Source organism: Dipodomys ordii, unplaced genomic scaffold (assembly GCF_000151885.1).
Source record: "Dipodomys ordii isolate 6190 unplaced genomic scaffold, Dord_2.0 Scaffold61, whole genome shotgun sequence".
NCBI classification, from domain to species: domain Eukaryota; kingdom Metazoa; phylum Chordata; class Mammalia; order Rodentia; family Heteromyidae; genus Dipodomys; species Dipodomys ordii.
The window spans coordinates 630,398-646,531 of NW_012267277.1; the positions used below are offsets into that span (position 1 = coordinate 630,398).

The 16,134-nt window shown below is 37.1% G+C and overlaps 1 protein-coding gene across 1 annotated transcript in view; it reads left to right on the top strand.

Annotated features, from left to right (window-relative positions):
- Positions 1-16,134, top strand: part of Osbpl9 (oxysterol binding protein-like 9) — a 131,846-nt gene that overhangs the window by 96,492 nt on the left and 19,220 nt on the right. Inside the window, exons 9-11 of the mRNA XM_013022192.1 lie at positions 7,667-7,705; positions 11,684-11,774; positions 13,530-13,656. Of these exons, the coding sequence (XP_012877646.1) occupies positions 7,667-7,705; positions 11,684-11,774; positions 13,530-13,656 (257 nt within the window). The remainder of the gene's footprint in view (positions 1-7,666; positions 7,706-11,683; positions 11,775-13,529; positions 13,657-16,134) is intronic.

Sequence of the window (16,134 nt, forward strand, 5' to 3'; positions counted from 1 at the left end):
GAGGGCAGGGGTAAGAGGTGGGAGGGAGGCAGCATTGCATAATCTGAAAGAACATGTATTCTAGAACCAGACCTTTTTTTGGTGGTATCTGTATTTGAACTCCCGACCTTGTGATTGTTCAACTTGCTTACTCAGCTGACACTCTACCACTTGCCATACTTCCAGCTCTGCTTTTTTTTGCTGGTTATTTTGGAGATAGAGTCTTGCAAACTTTCTGCCTGGACTGGCTTCAAACTGCAATTCTCTGGATCTCAGCCTTCTGAAAAGTTAAGATTACAGGTCTGAGACACCAGCATCTGGCTAGGTTTTTTCATTATTGTTATTTGGGTGATTTTTGATGTTGTTGTTGTTGTTTTGGTTCATTTGTCTGTGTTTTCATGTTGATGATTTAGCCCAGGGCCTTGCACTTTCTAGCAAGCAAGCATTCTACCTCTTGGTCCATGCTTTCAGCCCCAGACTGGGATTGAATTCCACCTTTGAGCAAGTCTGTTTATCATCTGTGCTTTTATATTGTATATAAATAAGGATAATCAGTGCCTGTCTTTTATCGAAATGTTGTGAGATGTAAATTAACTATTTGTAATGCCTTTAGTACCAAGCATGTAATAAGCCCTGAGTAACTGTTTATTCAATTTAAAATTGCAAGGATATAAAGTTTAAAGTGAAATCACATGTTGAGAAAAAGGAAGAAAGAACTTCTACCTAGTACAGGTGGAAATATAAATTGTAATATCCACTTTGGAGGACTTATTGACAGGTTAATAAAATTAGTTCCTTTGTAGGAAATACTGCTTTTTAAGAAGACCCCAAAGTAGGATACAGGAAGTTAGCTAATTTGGTATTGTGACAGATTCAAGCCTTAGCATATACATAATTGTTAATACTTTTCTCCAGGCCTGTGAGTTATCTGTTCACTTTCTCTCTTTTTGGTGGAATACTGGAATTTGAATTCACAACTGGGAGGTCTACCACTTAAACCATGCCCCTAGCACGGTTTTCAGATAGTCTCAAGCTATTGCTCATTTAACTTCAGACTTACAGATCTTCCTACTTACCTTCTCCTTTGTACCTGAGATTACAGGCATGTACCTTATGCCAGCTTGTTTGTTGAGATCAGGATCTTGCTAACTTTTTATCTTTAAACTGATATCCTCCTAATGTCTGACTTCTGAGAAATTATAAGCATGTACCATCATTCTCAGCCTCTTGAATTACAGGCATGTACCATCATTCCCAGCCTCTTTTCTCCTTCCTTCCTTCCTTCCTTTCTTCCTTCCTTCCTTCCTTCCTTCCTGCGTGTACAGGCATGTACCATCATTCCCAGCCTCTTTTCTCCTTCCTTCCTTCCTTCCTGCGTGCGTGCGTGCGTGTGTGTGTGTGTGTGTGTGTGTGTGCGCGCGCGCCTGAACTCAAGGCCTGAGTGTTTTCCTTGAGCTTTTGTGTTCAAGACTATATTCTACCACTTTCAAGTTTGACTTCCACTTTTTGGTGGTTAAGTGGAGATAAGACTCTTAACAGATTTTCCTCCTCAGGCTGGCTTCAAGCTTTGAACCTCAGATCTCAGTCTCTTAAGTAGCTGCACTTGGCTTTACTTCTTGGTAATATTCTTTGAAGCAGAAATTTTTAATGTTCATGAAGTCTGATTCGTCAGTCTTTTATTGCTTGAATCTTTTTTGACATATCCTAAAAATCATTGCTTAATTTAAGATCACAAAGATTTGGCTTTTGTCTTATAAATTTAGCTCTTACATTTAATCTGTGATTCACTTCAGTTAATTTTTATGTTTTGTGTTAGTGATCCAAGTCTATTGTTCATTTAGCTTTCTTTCCTAACTCTTCCCCTTACCCTTCATGAGACAGAGTTTCGTATGTAAACTGTGGCTACTCTGAAACTCTATATGTGGACCCAGACAGGCCACAAACATGTAATTTACCTACCTCACTCTCCAAAATGCTAGGATTATAGGCATGCACACATCTGGTTTTTGTTTGATTTGCATGTAGATATTTAGTCATCCCAGACCCATTTGTTAAATCTTATAAACCTTGAATTAGAAATGGCCTTTTCTACCGTACAGATTTGAATTTGCGTGGGCATGTAATTATGAGAGCTTTCTCTATACTGCATTGCTCTCCTTTAGAGAGATGAGGATGCATGTAATCCTTTTTACTGGTGGGCTTATTTTAAAACACTGGAGTTTATAATTCTGGTTAAAAAAAACTTCACAAATTTTATGTTGTTGACTGCATACTTCTAGATGTGTTATGATGAAGAATATAGAAATGATGGACTTATAACCAAATACCTATGTGTAAAGTCTAAAGTTTCTTTAATATACATTATATTGAATTCAGTAAAATCTTGACTTTGGTAATACTTGAGATTTTGCTTTAGCTAACCCTGATAGAAGGCATCCTGTAGCTTGCTCACAAGACAAAAATAAACACACACACACACACACACACAAAGGGAATGGGGATAGAAGAAGAAAAGGAATTAAGGAATATAAGCTAGATATGATAATAGTACAGAATCCCTAAGACTTAGATGAGAATTAATAATATTAGGTATTTATTACTTCTGGGTCCATTTGGACTTGATCCTTTCTTTAAAAAAAAAATCCATAAACAAGGCATTGGTGACTAACTCCTGTAATCCTAGCTACTAAGGAAGCTGAGATCTGAAGATCAAGGTCTGAAGCCAGTTACATAAAGCAGGAAAGTCTGTGAGACTCTTACCTCCACCTCTTACCTTAACCACCTAAAAGCCAGAACAAGAGCCGTGGTTCAAATGGTAGAGCACCAGCCTTGAGCAAAAAAGCTCAGGGACGGCACCCAAGCTGAGCTCAAGCCCCAGGACTGGCATATACGCACACATAATAGTAACAAAAATAATTACCCTATTTAGAATGTCTTACAGAGAGCATATACTTCTAATTGAAAACATTTTGGGGGGGAAATTGCTAAGTCTATTATACCAAGATTTATTATGTGTCAAACTATATTTTAAATTACACCAGAAATAGAAATGATATTTTCTTAGTTAATGTAGTATACTGTATCAGTAATCTATTGAAGTATAACAAACTATTAAAGTTGAGTGTCTTAAGATACTTTAGTCATTTATTTTTCTCAGAGATTTGTAATTTGGGCAGGACTTAGGCTTGTCTGTTTCATGAAGCCATTTTTTCTTTTTTCTTTTGGTCCGGTCGTGGGGCCTGAACTCTGGGCCTGAGTGCTGTCCCTCAGCTCTTCAGCTCAAGGCTAGTGCTTTACCACCTGAGCCACAGCGCCACTTCCGGCTTTTTTCTTATGTGGTGCTGAGGAATCAAACTCAGGGCCTCGGGTATGCAAGGCAAGTACTCTACCACTGAGCCAACTTCCCAGCCCTGAAGCCATTTTTTCTGATGGTTTGATTGACAGCTAGAACCTACTTCCGGCTTTCTTAAATAGCTTGGAAGTTGGTTGCTGGAGGGATTCAGTTCTGCTTCACAGAGTTTTCTTACTGGCTATATAGGCTGTCTTCTAGTACAGTAAGTTTCCAAGAAAGCAAAGAAAAGTTGGTGACATTTCAGAAGTTGTACTTCACTATTGCTGACCTTGCTGGTAAGAGACAACCACCAAGGCCCTAATTCAACAATGCAGTTTTATCAGTGGGACAATGTTGAGAAAATTTGATCTACCATATATGTATATATATAACTTGTGTGTATATATATATATAAGCAGTATATATATTGTTAATATTTCTAAGAAAGTCTTTGGGAAAAAATGTTTTGAAATTAGAAGACAGAAACTAAAAGTCAATTACATTTTATCTGTGCCAAAGACTGAATTTTTCTCTGTATAATTTTCAGTGATTCAGTTTAACTATGTCTGTAATCAGAATATATAGTTAACCCAGTTGTACACATAAAAGGGGAACTGACTTGAGGGAGGGAAGGCCCAGTCTGAGGCTGAAGGTTATGAAATTCTTTGGTGAATGACAAGACAGGCACATAATATTTCTTGCTTCCTGGCAGCTGATCTGCTTGTATTATTGTATATGGTCTATAATGATGTTGTTTTATATGGCCTACAATGATGTTATAAATGTCCAAATGGTCCTTGGCAGATAAAAGGTACCGATTCCTTAAAGATATTAAAATGTAGTTGGTGTTACGGATATGTAAGAGGGTAAGCACTTCCCTGAGAGGTCCAAAGACCACTCCTAGATTAGAGATTGACTAGGAGGACTCACAGGACACGGCACATAGTCATATTTGCAGCTGAAGTTTATTATAGTGAAGTCAGCAAAGGGAAAAGGCAAATAGGAAAAAGTCCAATGGAAACAGGCACAGGTTTCTAAGAGTCTTCTCTCAATGGACGCATACAGGATACATTTAATTCTTCCAACAACAAACTGACCACATGTGTGAAATGTTGTCTGCTTGGGAAGTTCATTAGTGATGTGCCCATTAGTGTTCACTTAATGATTTTCATTAGTGATGTTCACTAATGATGTTTTTATAGTATTAGAGTAATATTTATTTTAATAATAAACTAATACAGTGTCTACAACCACAAGTCAAGGTAGGCAGAATTGTCCCAAATTTCAGGGTCTTCCCATATCAGATTTTACTAATCACCTAGCTACAACTTGTCACATAGCAGCTCTCCCTAACAGAAGGATAAGAAAATGTAGCATGATCCACAACAGCTTTTAAAGGTTTCACCAGGAGGTGTCAAGTCAGTTTCCATTTCACTGGTCAAAGTAAGTCACTTGGTTGCACAATGGGTTGGGTAACTGAAATTGTCGAGCCTACTGCTATTTCATTGGTCACATGGCTGCACAGTGGCTGGAGAAGTAGAAGTACTATCCAGTCTACTGCCCTTCATGTGCCCTTCCATGTTTTTCCTAGAAGATTGTCACATAGGCACTTAACACTTCTTAGACTTTTAAGTATAAACCTATATGGTTTGTATAAACAGGTTAGACACAGTGAGCCTTTCTTTTTTTTTTTTTTTTTTTTGGGTCCAGTCGTGGGGCCTGAACTCTGGGCCTGGACACTGTCCCTCAGCTTTTCAGCTCAAGGCTAGCACTCTACCATTAGAGCCACAACACCACTTCCGGCTTTTTTCTTTTTGCTTATGTGGTGCTGAGGAATCAAACCCAGGGCCTCAGGCATGCAAGGCAAGCGCTCTACCACTGAGCCACCTTCCCAGCCCACAGTGAGCCTTTCTTACCTATTATGGTGATTTGAACCATCCTGAAATCCAAGTTTCCAGATGCCAGCCAGTGAACAAACAACTTTACAGGCAGGCTTCTCTCAAAAGCTAGCTCAGACCTTCCATGTTCTTTTGCTTCATGTTCACTTAAAAAAAAAAAGCTCATCCCAAATTTTAAAATGGCTCTTGGTTATCTGTTTGATATATAGATTTCTAAAAAAATATGCATAATATTTTGTATATTAATATAAAAATAAATAAGATGTAACTTGACTGTGATGTTTAAAACCAAGACCAAAGATTGGTATTTATTGAAACATTGAAGTTTTCAGGTAGGATGGAGTTAAAACTTTATAACCATTTTATGTAAGTATATTTCTATGTAATACTAAAAGATCTTTTCCCCATACTTATGTTTCCTGCTTTTTGAAAAATTGTTCTTTTATCAAAAACAGTTACTTTTATCCTCCTAACCCACAAATGAACATGTAATATACTTACTTTATGACATAAAATGAAATTTTTAGATTTGTTGATAGGCAGCATGTCTTTAGCAGAAGTTGAGCTGGCTTTATGGCAAACATGAATCAAGTATCTGTAGTAGATAAAAAGGATGAAGTAAGATCTAGTTTTAGATGAGCAATATTAATGCATACAGTAGTAATTTGTGACAGTAATGTAGGTTATTCAGTGTTCTAATTTATGGATGCTTGGACTACTATATATACAGTATAGGCAGATTTGAGTGATTTTAGAGTTCTGAATTCTCATCTGTGGCATTAATTGTTTTTCTTCAGTGAGAGTCTCCTTGGAGCCTAGATATTAAATACACTAATCATGCTATAATCTTAGCCTTATTTTAAAAGATGTTTTCTTCTTTCTGAGCCTTCTCTTGAGTTATTCCCTATATAGTGTCCCTATGGAGTGTTCACAAAGACATACTCTTTAACATCCCTGAGGATGAGACAGTCCCAAAGAATATTTCATTTATCACATATTTGCTCATATTGGTTGCAGACCCTGTTAAAAAGGGAAAGGGAAGGAGGGTGATCAAAGTCCAGAATACAGAAAATGCACTCTTCAGTTCCTTCCATGTACATTTATAAGAATGAATGTGTGAGACTAATCAGCCTTGAGTAGAAAAGCCACGCTAGAGATTGAGGCACAAAGTTCAAGCTTCACCACCAGCACCAAAAAAAAAAAAATTATGTGTGTTGGCACCTTCCTCCCGAGTCTTCCTTTGCATTCTTTGCATTCTTGGGGAGGCAGGACAAAATAACATACTAATTCAGAACATGAATTCTGGAACTAGACTGCCTCTACTACTGGAATAGTAGCTTGTTTGGTCTCAGTTTTCTCACTGCCTATACTACTGGAATAGTAGCTTGTTTGGTCTCAGTTTTCTCATCTATTCAATAAGAATAATAATGATATCTATGTCATGAGGAAATATCTACTGCCGTAGTAGACATTCACTGTTTATCATCATTTTATGGATATAGCAATTCTATTTACAGAATAAAAATCAGAATATCTCTTTATATAATTCTGAAATCAAGTAGTTAGTCATTGTGTGGAATTGTGTCCATCCTGGGATTTTTAGGACATATTGCGTGTGTGCCTGCGTGCGTGCGTGCGTGCGTGCGTGCGTGTGTGTGTGTGTGTACCAATCCTGGGGCTTGATCCTGAGCTTTTGTGCTCAAGGCTAGCACTACCACTTGAGCCACAGCTCAAGACTTTCCTGCCCAGGATGGCTTCAAATTCAGACTGAGGTCTCCTGAGTAGATAGGATTACAGGTATGATTCAGGAGAGCCCTGTTACTTTTCACATTTTTATTTTAGTGTTTGTTTTTGTTTCAGTTTGAATTCAGGGCCTTGTGCTTGCTAGGCAAGCATTCTACTCCTGAGCCACATCTCCAGCATAGCCATATCTTTAAAGTACAGTAAGAGTTTAGGAATTGTGAGGAGTAGGAATAAAGTTAAATGTGGAAATATTGGTGGCACACATTTGGGATCTTTCTCAGGAGCCTGAGGCAAGGAAATTTTAAGTTCTAGTCATCTTGTGCTGCAATGTGAATTCCAGGTTGTCTTGGGGTTACTAATTAGACCCTGTCTCAAAAACAAAGGCAGAGGAGCAGAAGACAAATATTGAAGCCCTTTATACTAAACTAGTATATCTGCTTTTAATTCTTAGTACTAATGTGATTATGGTTTAATAGAATATTTCCTCACTGAACCTGAATAGAAGAATAACATTAGTATTGACTGTTGTATAGCCAGTGATAGAATTATGTTTGGCTAGGGAGTGAGCAAATGGGATGAAAATCCCAGTGGAAGCAGAGAAAAATGGTGTTTTGACATTATTATTTAGTGAAACAAACTGTCCCAATAGGAGAAATACACAAGGTGTTACTTAAATGTAAGAATGAAGTTAATATTTTTAACATTTTTCCTTAAGGACCAGAGTAATGCGGAGCAACACGCAGATGGACTTATAGTAAGTTTAATCTAATCTTTTTCTTTTCCTTTACTTCTGCAGAGCATAATAACCAGTCATGTCAGGAGAGGCCTGAATTTCTACTCATTTTTCAACGCAGATTTTCTCTTTTTACTTTCTCACTGCTTTTGTTGTTAACTCTTGCAATTTTTCTTGAATTCCTAAAGTTTCTTTCAACAATCATTTGGAGGGGAAATGTTAATATTAAATTTTTTCTAAGTATTGGTTCTGATTGGGTCATTTTGCATGTGTTAACTCAAAAGGTTAATCGTGATATGAAAACTTGGCTTTTACAACTAAATAAGGCATAACTCACCATGCTACATTTCTTGTCAAATTTCTCTTTTTCTTAGATGAAAGCGGAGAGGGGAGGGTACAATAGTCAAAACAATCTATATAAATGTGTTTGTACATTCATATCTTTTTTATTTTTGGATTTTAGGTTTTGTATTAACTCTTAACTACTGTATTTATATTGTATTCTTGTTGGAACATGTTACAACATGAATTTTTCACTTCAAGCCTTTTTCTGGTTGTTATTTAGCTTTCTACTCTTCCTTTCTATTTAACTTTACCTTTAAAAATAAAGAAGAAGGGCTGGGAAGGTGGCTCAGTGGTAGAGCGCTTGCCTTGCATACATGAGGCCCTGGGTTCAATTCCTCAGCACCACATAAGCAAAAAGAAAAAACCAGAAGTGGCGCTGTGGCTCAAGTGGTAAGAGCTCTAGCCTTGAGCTGAAGAGCTGAGGGACAGCACCCAGGCCCAGAGTTCAAGACCAAAAAGAAGAAGAAGACAAAGAAAATTGTATGACTAGTATTTTCCAGTGGGACGTAAAAGAATTTGAAGATTTATAGGTTGAGCTTCTCTAATTGACGTTAATTGAGTGACTTCTGGTAGCAATTTATTTTATTGCCAGTCCTGGAGCTTGAACTCAGGGCCTGGGCACTGCCCCTGAGCTTCTTTTGCTTAAGGGGAGCACTCTACCACTTCAGCCACAGAGCCACTGGCCTTTTTTGTTTATGTGGTACTGAGAAATCAAACCCTTCATGCATGCTACACAAGCACACTATCACTAAGCCACATTCCCAGACCTGGTGACAATATTTTTGAAGTAGGAAGCAGTCTGTTGTTTTATTTGACACTTTACAAGTGCTGCCTTATGTGAGATCTAGAAACAACATTTTATAAATCCTTACCTTTAAATCTATCTCATGATTATGCTTAGAAAGGACGAGCATGTTCTCTTTTCATTTGGTTTCAAATGGAAAGCCAGTTTTCATATTTTTAAGAAAGAAGCCTAGGATAATGGCCCTATTAAAAGTAGATCACCTGCCTAGAAAGCATGAGGTACTGAATTCAACCCCAAAACACACACACACACACACAAAACATTTTTTGAAATATGAATGTACTAAATCAGAATTTATATTTCTCTGTTCAATGTGTGGATCCTGATAATATAACTGAATTACATAAATGTAATACATTGTAATAAATCTCTGGGAGAGATTTATGTATTTATTAATCTATCATTAAACATTTTTAGCGCCATGGGAACAGACTCTGTGTTTTCCAGCACATTATAGTCTCAAAGATTATTCCTGAGAATATTCATTTTGGTAGTTATTTTGATCTTTTATCCTGAAAGCCAAATTATATTTTAAGAGGTAGTCTGGATTTTATATAAAGCATACCAAAAATATCTAATCAGTTATGGTTAAGATAATATAAGAGACTTGTACTCATAGAAAATCAAAATTTGTAGAAACCAAATGTACTAGAGTAATTTACTCAAGAACTATAGCATTTTCCATCAGTGTATATTTTCAAGAAAGGAACTAGGTCTTAGAGCTAGACTGCTTGAGCTTATATACTTGTCTTGCCACTCACTGTCTGTAACCATCTATAAATTGCTTATTTTTTCTGAGTTTTAATGTCCAACCTCTATAAAGAAAACTGAAGGGTTCCACCTCTAGAAGTTGTTGTATGGTACAGAGTACATATCCAGTAAATATTAACTATATATATTTAAATGTGTATTATGTATTGTTTTGCATTAATGGCTCAACAGATTATGGCTGAAGGTAACTTGTTAACACATCTCTAACTCTGAACATGCATTTTTTTAAAGCAAGGTATATAATTTTACATATTGTAGCCTGAAGGTAAAGGTTGCATGGAAGCATAGAATAGTTCTTTTTCCAATAAACAAGTTCTGTGTTTTTTAATATACATGCTGTCAAAAAGTTAAAATTACAACCAACTTATATCTCTCTAATTAGCTTTTGTTTGTGATTTATGGATTGTAGATCAGATCTATCTGGCAGAGACAGGAAAAAAGAACCAGTAGGTTACTTTTCTTGCAATCTGAGTCAAAACAGATTCAAGGAGGCTGGAATCAAAACATGGTTTTAGGATCCTTTCCTAAGAGTTTCAGTTTGATTATTTATCCTAAATGATTTGATCTGATCTGTTGGGATCTAGTTCAGTTGGTAATTTTTAAATTAAAAAAATAAATACATAACCAGGTACCCATGGCTCATGCTGTAATCCTAGCTACTCAGGAAGCTGAGATCTGAGGATAGCAGTTCAAAGCCAGCCCTGGCAAGAAAGTCCATGAGACTTGTTTCTAATTAACCACCAGAAAATCAGAGGTGGCTCTGTGACTCAAAGGGGTAGAGTACTAGCCTTGAACAAAAAAGCACAGGGACAGCACCCAAGCCTTGTGTCCAAGCCCCAGGACTGACAAAAAAAATAAATACATGCTATAGCATTGAGAAAAGCACAGATTTGGAAGTTTATTTATTTATGCATTTTTTAAACTTATTCAACAGCAAAAATAAATAAATTCTCCGCTGGGCATTGGTATACTTTTTTGGTATATGTGCAATGGGCACCCAGCTATGAGAGGCTGGCACAGGAGAATTATGAGTTCAAAGCTTCCTTGGGCTACATATTGAGTTATAGGTCACTGTGCACTATGTAGCAAAGACCTTGTCTCAACATAAATAAACCAAAATTCACCAGTAACATCACTCAAAAAATAAAAATAGGGCTGGGAAGGTGGCTCAGTGGTAGAGTGCTTGCCTCGAATGCATGAGGCCCTGGGTTCGATTCCTTAGCACCACATAAGCAGAAAAGGCCAGAAGTGGCGCTGTGGCTCAAGTGGTAGAACACTCGCCTTGAGCTAAAGAGCTGAGGAACAACACCCAGGCCCAGAGTTCAAGCCTCACAACCAACAAAAAATAAATAAAAATAGAATCAGTAAGTAGCTCTTGTTTTTAAGATGCTTCCAGAGAGTGGAGGTGTGGCTCAAGTGGTAGAATGCCAACTAGCCTTGAGTGCAAAAGCCAAGTAAGAGCATATGACCCTGAGTTCAGGCTCCATTACCATCACGAGGAAGGAAAGAAGGAGCTTTCATACTTTTCAAAAAATTTTTTGCCTTCAAAGCCTAGAAACCTGGACTCTTCCTCCTAAGTTTGTCTCTGCATGTTTAAATCATTTCCTTTTTATCTTCAAAATTCTCAAAAGCCTTTCCCATACCCGTAAGAGGCCCAACTTTACCTTCAGTTAATACCTATACATCTATACAGCAATGGGCTGGAATGCAAAGATGTCTTCATAATACAAAATGGTGAATTAAGAGTTCTGAAGCACTGAATTAAATTGAGAGATTATTGTTTTGGCTTAATGAAATTTCCTATACCATCTGATAATTGCTAAGCTTTTCCATTTAGCTTTTAACTTGGTATGACAGTGGTTCATTTATTTTCCTTTTAAACTATGCTTTGTTAGAGGAAATTGTCTTCACATACTTAGAAAAAAGTGTTTTCTTTCCTCTTTCGCCTTTTGACAAACTTATCTGTGTAGCTATCCTCAGGATTTTGCTGTCACAGTGGGCCTTTCATTCATTTGGGGTGGGTCAGAAGGAGAAGGACATTTAATTAAAAATAATTGTGATGTGTTTCTTTATCTCAGAGTACTATTAATCCTGTAGATGCAATATACCAACCTAGTCCCTTGGAACCTGTGATCAGCACAATGCCTTCCCAGACTGTGTTACCTCCAGGTATAGTATTTGGAAAAATATTTTACAGATCTGTAGATAAGAAATTTTTAATTTCTGTGTTCATCATAGTATTTTAGCATCTTGTATATTTAAGAAATAATAATATGATCACAAAAAAATATATTTGAATAGCTGGGCACTGGTGGCTCATGCCTATAATCCTAGCTACTTAGTAGGCTGAAATCTAGGGATTGCAGTTGGAAAGCTAGAGCAGGGAAATCCGTGAGACTCCTATCTCCAATTAATCACCAGAAAACTGGAAGTGGAGCTATGGCTCCAAGTGATAAGAGCATTTACTCGGAGCAAAGATGGTCGGGGACTGCACACAGGCCCTGAGTTCAAGCCCCATGACCAAAGAAAAACAAAACACATACACACACACACATACACACACACACAATATTTGAATAGTTAGAACTTTTGAAGTATGATGGAAGAGAGACTTCGATTTGCTAGTAAAGGTAGGTTTGTATCACTCAGAATTCATAGCCATCAGAAAAACTTAGTATATTTTAATCTGGTTAAAGAGAATCCAAGAATACTCAGTTCTATATTTTTGTAATTCTGAACATTATAAATATTTTATTCACAGTGGATTTTAGTATGAGAAAAGGAAGAATGAAAAGAATGAGTAGTGATAAGATGTGTTTTTAAGTATAGAGCAGTATTTTTGAAAAATCAACAAAGAAGAGTCTAAAGCCTTTAGTCTTTTTGTGGCATCCAGAATTTTCTTGTTCTGTGTAATGATAGCAAGTTTAGAAATTGTACTATGAAAGGGACAGTCTTCTTTTTCTTAGTACTTAGCATATGAAGTCGTTTCATGAATATTTGATCCTTATTCTGAGTTTGATATGTCCCAGGCTTCTAAAGAGAAGGTACTTTGCCCTATTCAGATTTTATGTGGTTTGAGAAACAGAAACATCTCATTAGGAGCATTTGTTGGTTTTTCAGAGTGATCATACTAGGGTATGATCATACTAGGGTGCCATCATGGCTGATCTCACAATATCTTTTCCACCTGGGGTCTTAGTGCTATGTAGCATAGTATCAATAAGGTATTTGTTTTGTGTTGGTGATATTGAGGCTTGAACTCAGGAATTCATGCTTGGCTAGGCTCAGCTATACCACCAGCCCTTTTTTGTGCTGTTTCCTTTTTTGTCTTTGAGATAGGATCTTGCTTTCTGCCCAGGTACGTGGCTTGTGACCTATATGCTTTAGGCTTCCTATCATAGCTAGGGTAATAGGCATATGCCACCACACTCAGCTCTTGGTTAAGGAAAGGGGTCTCATGAACTTTTCTGCCCAGATTGGCCTTGAACTGTGAACCTCCCAAGTAAGATTACTGGTGTGAGCCACCATCATCTAGCTCATTCATTTTATTAATTTTTTGTTTTTTTAATTTTTTTTTTGTCGGTCATGGGCCTGAACTCAGGGCCTGGGCGCTGTCCCTCAGCTCTTAGCTCAAGGCTAGCACTCTGCCACTTGAGCCACCGCACCACTTCCGGCCTTTTCTGTTTATGTGGTACTGAGGAATCAAACCCATGGCCTTATGCGTGCGAGGCAAGCGCTCTAGCCACCTTCCCAGCCCCTAGCTCATTACATTTTAAGAAATTAGGAAGTCTTAAAGGAGTAACATAAACTTGACCTAGTGAAATATTGTTATAGAAATTTCTGATCCTTAAGATTATGCATCCTAAATAGTTGTAGTCAATGGAATGTGTGTTTGACTCTTTCTCTAACTTATTTCAAATCTAGAACCTGCTCAGTTGTGTAAATCAGAGCAGCGTCCATCTTCCCTACCCGTTGGACCTGTATTAGCAACCTTGGGACATCATCAGACTCCAACACCAAATAGTACAGGTACAGATTTGTATAACCATTAGTACTTATAATTCTCCACTAACATTTGAGATTTGTGTTTGATTACTAATGGGAAGAAGGTTTGAAGAAGTGTGATATGTATTTCTATTGGGAATAGCTTAATTTTTTATCATGTTTATAGTTCCATACATGACATTGGAACCTGAATGAACCAGCAGTTTTAGTAATTTAAGAAAAACTAGAATAGAATGTATGTTGCATGTGTATGTTAAGAATGACTTGGACGCCGGGCGCTGGTGGCTCACGCCTGTAATCCTAGCTACTCAGGAGGCTGAGATCTGAGGATCGAGGTTCAAAGCCAGCCTAGGCAGAAAAGTCTGTGAGACTCTTATCTCCAATAAAAACACCAGAAAACTGGAAGTGGCACTGTAGCTCAAGTAGTAGAGTGCTAGCCTTGACCTAAAGAGCTCAGGGACAGGGCCCAGGCCCAAAGTTCAAGCCCCACAACCGACCCAAAGAAAGAATTGCTACTCAAGAGGCTCAGATCTAAGGATTGCAGTTTGAAACCAATCTGGGTAAGAAAGTTCATGAGACTTCACTAAACTACCACACCCCCAGGAAGTGGAACTGTGGCTGAAGTGATAGAGCACTAGTCTTGAACACAAAAGCACAGAGACATCCCTGAGTCCATTCCCTGAGTTCAAGCTCTAGGACCAGCATAAAAAAAATAACCGCCCCCCGCAAAAAAAAACAACCCTCTCAATTTAGACTGCATATTTTCTTATTGTAAAGGAATGAAACATGGCAGTATACAGAACAAAAGCTGAGAAGTCCTCAGTTCATCCCAATCACTTTTGTCTGTGTCTGTCTGTCTGTCTGTATACATCTCTAGTATGTAATTTTATTGTTATAACCTAAATGAGGTTATGTGTTTTCTGTGAGTGGCTCTTGTCATGTAATAGTAAATGTTTCATTTGATCACATAATTAGGTCCACAAAATTCTTTTTACAGCTGCCTAAGCCAGTGGTACCTTTTTTTTAGTAATGGAATATTGTTTCTATTATTTCTCTTACAGCTATAGTTCAGTATATCCTGTTTAGCACCTTTGGCACATAGATGTTTTTACATTTTTGCCAATTAAATAGGCAAAAATAAACACTTAATTTTCACTTAGATTTTCTTAATTCATTTAGAATTATGGTCTTTATTCTCAGTGTTAGATGCTAGAACTATTGCTCATCTAGATGAGCATTTCATTTTATAAAGAACCAAAATAAAGAGAGTGTATACACTTAGGGCTTTTGACCCTCTTAATCAAGGTGGCCAGAACCAAAGGCATTATTGAACAGGTAGGTGCTCAGCCTCTCTATTCTTCCAGACTTCTTTCTGGGTAGTTACACCCTGTGTAGTCATAAAAATTTGCCATGTGGCTTTTACCCACTTTGCGTTTGAATCAGTAAAGATACTAATGCGGTACTATTTATTTATTTGGCCAGTACTAGGGTATGAATTCAGCACTTCGCACTCTGACATAGCTTTGTTGACTCCAGTTGGTGCTCTTACCATTAGAGCCATATGTCCACTTCCTGCATTCTGCTGGATTATGGGGGATAAGAGTCTCTTGCATTTGTCTTCCTAGGCTGATTTCAAACTAGAATCCTCAGATCTCAGCTTCATGAGTAGCTAAGATTACATGTGGTGCCTACAATTAATTTAATACTTAACAGCATGGATGGAAGATGCCTTCTGAATCTTGAAAGAAAAAAATAAGTCAATAAGAAATTTTTTATTAGTGCTCTTGGGAAAATGTCAGTAAGCAAATGGGTAATGAAGTTGAAGATTGGGGCTGGCATCTGTATTTCATAGGCTTATATCACATTTTACTCATTGTAAAAATAATACCTAAGAGTTTTGTTTTGTGCTATGTATATTGGAGAATGTTAGAATTATGAGACAGCCTAAAATAAATATGATATGGATGTATGTATATTATATAAATATATTTACAAATATATACTTATTTATTTACATTAAATATATACATTATATGTAACTAATTACCAACATAGAGCAAAAAAGGAACAAGAAATCATGTATCTGCTCTCAAAAAATTTCAGTTCTCTACATGTAATAATAAATATTTCATATGGTTACATAATTATATATATTTACATATTATTTATAATATATACTTATATAATATACATTTTATATTGTAAATATATGCTCATATATTATAAATATATGCTTACATATAACTATAAAAAAGAAACAAGAAATCATGTATTTGCTCTCATAAAGAAATTTCAGGTCTTTGGTTTGACCTTTTCAGACTGATTTTCTTTTTCTTTTTCTTTTTTTTTGGGGGGTGGGGGGTCCAGGCTTGAACTCTGGGCCTGGGCACTGTCCCTCAGCTCTTCAGCTCAAGGCTAGCGCTCTGCCACTTGAGCCACAGCGCCACTTCCAGCTTTTTTCTTTTTGCTTATGTGGTGCTGAGGAATCGAACCCAGGGCCTCATGCATGCAAGGCAAGCACTCT